This window comes from Nicotiana attenuata, unplaced genomic scaffold, assembly GCF_001879085.1.
Source record: "Nicotiana attenuata strain UT unplaced genomic scaffold, NIATTr2, whole genome shotgun sequence".
Taxonomy (NCBI): domain Eukaryota; kingdom Viridiplantae; phylum Streptophyta; class Magnoliopsida; order Solanales; family Solanaceae; genus Nicotiana; species Nicotiana attenuata.
Window position 1 is genome coordinate 13 of NW_017684761.1, and position 7,271 is coordinate 7,283.

Consider the following 7,271-nt stretch of genomic DNA (forward strand, 5'->3'; position numbering starts at 1 on the left):
ATGAGTAGCTAACTTTAAATACTAAGGTTGTGGACCCTAAATGGGTGTAATGTTAATGGGTGTTTACCATTGAATATATATATAATGGTTGGTTGATGTTTATTTACTTCTCATTCTTCATTTGTTGTTGGTGGTTGCAAACATTAACAAGTGCCAACATTTTGCCCCGAATTTTGGCCCACTATAAATAGATTTATTGGGGTTTTATGGGGGCATCTGGTCTTATTTTGGGGAGCTACAATACAAGCCTTTAATATTCTTCACTTTCGGAAGCTTTTGGTTGAAGAATCTTTCACCTTGTAAGCTTTATGGCATTAAATATTATCTTCATTTTGTATTTTAGTATGAGTAGCTAACGTTAAATACTAAGGTTGTGGATCCTAAATGGGTGTAATGTTAATGGGTGTTTACCATTGAATATATATATAATGGTTGGTTGATGTTTATTTACTTCTCATTCTTCATTTATTGTTGGAGGTTGCAAACATTAACAAGTGCCATTAAATTCTTACTTTGCTTGGGAAAGTGGGTTGGAATTTGGTAGAAGCAAATATCAAAGACTCAAGGCGTTAACTCTTGTTTAATAGAATCGCTTAGGAATAAGTGGGTTTTATTTGGCATATATTGATTGTTCTTAATTGCAACTCTTTTATATTTGGAAAAATTATAAAGAGTAAATACTACCCAACTATTGGAAAATATTGGCAGTCATTTAGAAATCATTTGCACATCAAAAGGACCTTCCATTAGAAATATATCATATTAACACCGGTAACATTACATTTCATTGAAGGGGACACAACCTTGGTCTCTTTAATCCAATTAATTACATTCTAAATCTCAACATTAGTTATTTCTTCAAATCACAATTACACCATATTCTTGTTACAGTTAACCAGATAGAATTACGACTTAAGTCGAGTGACACACTAATCAAGTAGCTTTTCACACCTATTCCCTGTGGGATTCGACCCCAACCTTGTTGGGTTATTATATTTGACACCGACCATCTTACCCTATTTATTAAAGCGTAATTTGAGCGTATCAAATTTTGGCGCCGTTGCCGGGGAATACGGTTTTGAAATTACTAATTAGTGTGTGCTTTACTTTACGTCTTATTCTCTTCCATCACCCTTCGCTTGTTTTGCTTGGTGTTGATAGGAAGACATGTCAGACTACGAGGAAGAAGTGGATGAAAATCCTTTTGCGGACATCGATGAGTACATAGAGAATACAAATGCTATTGTATCTCCGGTTGTTGGTGCTTCAACTTTCAAAGTGGAACATGGTCTAATCCTAATGCTCAAAGCGGAGGGGTTTTTCAGGAATTCCACTGATGATGATCCAACACAACACCTTAGGAACTTCTTGGGAGTATGTGCTATGCATAAGCAGAACAATGTCTCAGATGATGCCCTAAGGTTGAGGGTGTTCAAGTACTCACTAGCTGGAGACGCAAGGAGGTGGCTCCAAAACTTGCCACCAAATTCCATCCGTTCTTGGCCTGAACTTGTCCGAGCATTTTTAGCTAAATGGTTCCCACAGAGCAAGAAATCTGAACTTGGGGATAAAATTTTCTTCTTCAAGCAACAGCCGGGGGAACATCTACATGAGGCATGGGATCGATTCAAATTATATTTGGTGAGGTCTCCCAATCATGGTTTTCTGAACTCTATTTTGTTGGAGAAATTTTACATAGGTTTGGATCTTATGAACCAATCTATAGCGCAGAATGCAGCTGACGGATCTTTTATGGACAAATCATTCGCAAGGGTCACACAAGTACTTGACAAAATGGCAAAACATAATCAAGCTTGGCACTCTGAGGATACCACAGGTGGAATTGCATATGGTTCGCCTTCCTTGACCAACCTGATTAAGGAGAATCAAGAGAGAGATCAAATAATCGCAGGGCTTGCCACAAATGTCAATGTGTTGACAAAAATGTTCACGGAAAGCCAAACAAAGAAGGTGAATGTGGTGGAGGATGTGCAACCCACATCAAATGAAGATTTTGAGGAAGCAAACTACATCAACAACTCTCAAGGAGGGTATCAAAGGCAACAATACCAAGGTCAAGGACAACAAAATCAATGGAGGCCTAACCCGCAAGGGCAAGGCAACCAACAATGGCAAAATGACCAAGATGGCTCAAATCAAGGAAATTGGAATAACAACAACAACTTCGCAAATCGGAGTTCAAATCCTTATGTTCCCCCAAAGGGTCGATATTCAAATCAAGGTTCATCGAGTGATTCCAAGTTGGAAAGCATGCTTGAACGGGTATTACAAAATCAAGAGAAGTCCGACACGTCTATGAGGAATATGACCGAGCTTGTTGGCTCTCATACTGAATCCATTCAAAAATTGGAAATGCAAATGAGAGACCTCTCAAGGGAACAAAATCCGAAGCAAAAAGGGACACTTCCAAGTGACACAATTGCGAACCCAAAGGGTAGGGGGAGTGGTCCAACTTCTCACATCATGGCAATTACTACTCGGAGTGGGAAGGTACTACAAGGAGAGAGTGAACAAGTGATTGAAGTAGATGAGTCCTAACAAGGGGTTGAGGTTGAAGAGCCAAGTGTTGTCGAAGTTGAAAAGATTCTGGAAGATTTGCAAGTGCAAAAAGAGAACCGGGAAGAGGTAAAGGAAAAGGTAGAAGAGATACCAAAAACTCTTCCACCTATTCCTAGACCTCCTCCTCCATTACCTCAAAGACTTTTGAGGAAAATTGATGATAGCAAACTCGAAAAGTTCTACGACATTCTCAAGCAATTATCGGTGAATATTCCATTTGTGGAAGCATTTCAAGAGATGTCGAGGTTTGCTAAATATTTGAAAGATTTGATCACAAAGAAGAGAACCACCAAGAATGAAGTGGTAAACATGACTCACTGGGTTAGTTCTATCATTGCAACATCTACCGTCCAAAAGAAACAAGATCCGGGAGCCTTCACCATTCTATGTACTATTGGGCACGTGATTTTGCAAGAGCCCTTTGTGATAATGGGGCTAGCATCAACTTAATGCCTCTTGCCATCTATAAGAAAGCGGGGTTAGGTATGCCGAAGCCCACAAGTATGAGGTTGCAAATGGCCGATCGTTCCTGTTGGCCCAAGAACAGGTGAAGTTTTGAAGAATGACAAAGGAACTCAGTCGTGGACCAGGTCCATCATGTGAAGCACAGTGATGATCAATCTACGCATGTGAGATGCACGTGAAGGAGATAGTCTCATTGATCAAGAAGCAATATCTCCTGAATCTGATCGAAAAGGTTACATATTGGATAAGGGGAGAAATTCTCCTTATTTGAAGAGAACACAATCTGGATAAAAGATAGTGTTGGAGTTTGTGTTGTTTAAGGACTCAACCTCGATAGAAGATAAGTAATTGAGTCTTAATCAAACTCTAATTACTAACTCATTAAATAACAGTGATTGTTCTCTTTTACAGGTATTGCACAAACGCAGAAGTAACACTAAATTGAGAGCAAAAGAGCGAGGCAATTTTGCAAGCAATTTATGCGAAGATTTGAGTGTGCATTCTTGAAGCTACTTGAACGAGATAGAAGAACCAATTCCATTGTGTCTTTCTTTATTTCTAGTTCAAATGTAGTAGGTGATTTAAACTTGTACCTTTCAGCTTTCATAGAAGCAATTGTATTAGGTACTTAGAGTGTTCAAGTTATATGCTAACTTGAAGTTGTCGCAACAGTTGAGGCTGTGTGCTACAACGGGATTAGAGTTAATCCTTAGGTTTACAAAGAGTTTTGTAAATGTTGTTTTGGCTCAGTGATTTTAGTGGAAGTTTGGGAAAATGCTACTGAGTAGTAGGTCGTGGTTTTTTTCACCTTTTGAGCCAGGTGTTTTCCACATAAAAATCTCCGCGTTCTTTATTTTATGTACTTATTATTCCGCAAACAGTAGAGTTAGTATACCTAGAAGAACCAGGTTCTTCTAGAGCGCAAAATTAGGTACCACACAAATCACTCCCCCTCTTGTGTGGTATTGACGTATAAAACATCAATTGGTATCAGAGCGGGTTATCCTTGAAGAGGCTTACACCTTAGGAAAAGATCAACATGAGTGCACCACCTGGGAACTGGGAAGGGCAGTCCACTGCTAGGCCTCCACTCTTCAATGGTCAGTACTATTCTTGGTGGAAGAACAGGATGAGGGATCACATCATAGGGGAAGACTATGAACTCTGGGACATAGTCACTGATGGTCCCCTAGCAACCACAAAGAAGAATGCTGAAGGAGTTGATGTGCCAAAGACAAGAGCTGATGCTGAAGACCTGAAGGAGTGGGAGAAAAATGCCAAGGCCAAGAAATGGCTTGTGTGTGGACTAGGTCCAGATGAGTACAGTAGAATTCAAAGTTGTACCACTGCTAAGGAAATCTGGGATACTTTGCAAGTGGCTCATGAAGGAACACCTCAAGTGAAGAGATCCAGAGGAACACTGCTGTATTCTCAATATGAGAATTTCACCATGAAGGAAGGAGAAACCATCCAAGAGATGTATACAAGGTTCACCACACTGACAAATGAACTTAAGTCTCTTGGAAGGATTATCCTTGAAGAAGACAAAGTTGAGAAGATTTTAACAAGGGTTCTGCCAGTCTCTTGGGAAAGCAAAATTACTGCTATCTAGGAATCAAAGAATATTGCTACTCTCAAGCTGGATGAAATAATTGGAAACCTTACTGCCTATGAACTAAGAAGGCAAACCATGAAAATGGATGCACCCAAGAAGGAAAGGAGTTTGGCTCTCAGAATTGCTGAAGGTTCAAATCTGGAGGATGATGAAATGGCTATGATCACAAGAGATTTCAAAAGGTACCTGATGAGAGGAAAAGGATCTTCAAGAGGCACAACCTTCAACAAACCAAGGGATCCTGAGAAACAGACCAATGAGGGTTGCTACAAGTGTGGCAAGACTGATCACATGATCAAGAATTGTCCTCAATGGGAAATTGAGTGGAAAAGGAAAGGGTTGAACGAAGGAAAAGGAAGAAGGAACAGGTTCAACCAAAAAGAAACAAAGGAACAACAAAGGCTATGGTTGCTTCCTGGGGAGAAATATCAGACGAGGACTCAGAAGATGAAGCTGGAGATGAACAAGCGTTATGGCCATTGGAGAATCAGATGATGAACAAGAGGTAAGTATTCTTCATCTCAAGGACAAGATTAAAATCCTGTCTAAAGAAAGGCTGTCTGAGCTACTCCTAGACTTCATTGATGAGTCTGAGATAATTAACAATGAGAAGGAAGAACTGTCTAGGGAATGTGTGATCTTAAAAGCCAGGTGCAAAAATCTAGAGTCTAGGGCTAATGAGAGTGAAAGTAAAAATGCTGAGTTGAAGAACCAGGTTCTTGAACTTGACACTAGTGTCCTAGAACTTAGGTTTGAGAACTTAAAACCGAAATTAGGAACAGGAAAGAAGAAAGCCGATCACACACATCTCACCCTAGAAGAAAACTTAGGAAAAATGAAGGAAGAGTTGTACAGAAAGGATGAGCAGATAAGAGTACTAAAAGAAGATCTAGGGAAGGTAAAACATGAACTAGACAGAACTTGTAAATGGAACAAGGCTTCTGATGCACTCTCTTGGTTACATGAACATCACAGTAGCAACAAAATAGGACCGTGTTATGGGACACAAGCACCTAAGTGGGATCCTAAAAGCAAGTACCTCACTCTTCCTGAGAACAAAATCTGCACACACTGTGGCAAGACTGGCCATTACAAAAATGAATGTAATGCAAAAGAAAAGGCCAGTCAAAAGAACAAAACTTTTGTTCAAGAAAAAAATAGGCTGCCTGGGTGGGCTAGAAGGAATCTGATTTATCCCTTTGCCTATAGAAAGGGACCCAAACTAGTTTGGGTTCCTAAGACTAACCCCTGATTCTTTTTTGCAGGTCCAAGTGAAGGGAAGTAGCCAAATATGGTACATGGATAGTGGCTGCTCAAAACACATGACTGGAAGCAAGAATTAGTTCCTTTCACTTGAGGACCTAAAGGGAGGTAATGTCTCCTTTGGAAATGGGAAGAAAGGTGAGATTATTGGGGTTGGAAAGGTAGGAAAGACAGACTCTCACTCCATTGAGAATGTATACTTGATAGATGGTTTGAAATAGAGCCTGATCAGTGTGTCACAACTGTGTGACAGAGGTAACCTTGTAGCATTCACCTCTACTAAATGCTTTGTGATTAACCTTACCACTGACAAGATTGTTTTGCAGGGAAAAAGAGTTAACAATATTTATATTGTAGATTTGTCAACTCTTTCTGAAAATGAACTAACCTGCCTAAGTGTGCTGGATAATGATCCCCTCCTATGGCACAAAAGACTTGGTCATGCCAGTCTGAATCAGTTAAACAAATTAGTCTCCAAGGACTTGGTGATAGGGTTACCCAACATCAAGTTCAAGGAAGACAAAGTTTGTGAGGCATGTGCAAGGGGGAAGCAGGTAAGGTCATCCTTCAAAAGCAAGAAAATGGTAAGCACAACCAAGTCGTTGGAACTGGTCCATATGGATCTCTGTGGACCAATGAGAACTATGAGCAGAGGTGGAAAGAAATATGTAATGGTGCTTGTTGATGATTATTCTAGATTTACCTGGGTTCTATTTCTAACTTCTAAAGATGAAGCATTTGACATGTTTACTACATTTGTTAGAAAAACTCAGAAACAATTAGGAAATCAACTTGCATCCATTAGGTCTGATCATGGAACTGAATTTGAAAATTCTAAGTTTGCTGAATTCTGTGATGAAAATGGTATAGATCATAATTTCTCTGCCCCTAGGACTCCTCAACAAAATGGAGTAGTTGAAAGAAAGAACAAGACTCTTGAAGACATGGCTAGGACTATGCTTCTTTCTAGTAAGCTGCCCCATAGCTTCTGGGCAGAGGCTGTAAACACTGCATGTTACATTATCAATAGATGCATGACTAGACCTCTTATAGAGAAGACTACCTATGAGTTACTTTAAGGGAGAAAACCTAATATATCCCATCTTAGGGCATTTGGATGTAAGTGCTTTGTGCACAATAATGGAAAGGACTCCCTAGGTAAGTTTGATCCCAGAAGTGATGAGGGAGTAGTCTTGGGATATTCTTCACATAGAAAAGCATATAAAGTAGTTCAATAAAAGAACTTTATGTGTAGAAGAAAGTGTGCATGTAGTGTTTGATGAAACTAACATTCTTTCTGGGAGACAGGAACATGAAGATGAAGCCATTGGACTGGTAAAGGACTTGA

The 7,271-nt window shown here is 39.7% G+C and overlaps 1 protein-coding gene across 1 annotated transcript; it reads left to right on the top strand.

The window, feature by feature from the left end:
* The first annotated feature begins 1,167 nt into the window (after positions 1 to 1,167).
* Positions 1,168 to 2,559, top strand: LOC109222118. Its single transcript, XM_019386520.1, has 2 exons — positions 1,168 to 2,119; positions 2,243 to 2,559. Exons 1-2 carry the CDS (start codon positions 1,168 to 1,170, stop codon positions 2,557 to 2,559), a joined length of 1,269 nt encoding a protein of 422 aa, XP_019242065.1.
* Positions 2,560 to 7,271: the final 4,712 nt, after the last annotated feature.

What these genes read in the sequence shown, in the direction of transcription:
- LOC109222118 (XM_019386520.1), top strand. Translation starts at nt 1,168, where the DNA reads ATGTCAGACTACGAGGAAGAAGTGGATGAAAATCCTTTTGCGGACATC. An exon ending in GCCTAACCCGCAAGGGCAAG is followed by an intron (nt 2,120 to 2,242) that starts GCAACCAACAAT and finishes ATTCAAATCAAG; the next exon opens with GTTCATCGAGTGATTCCAAG.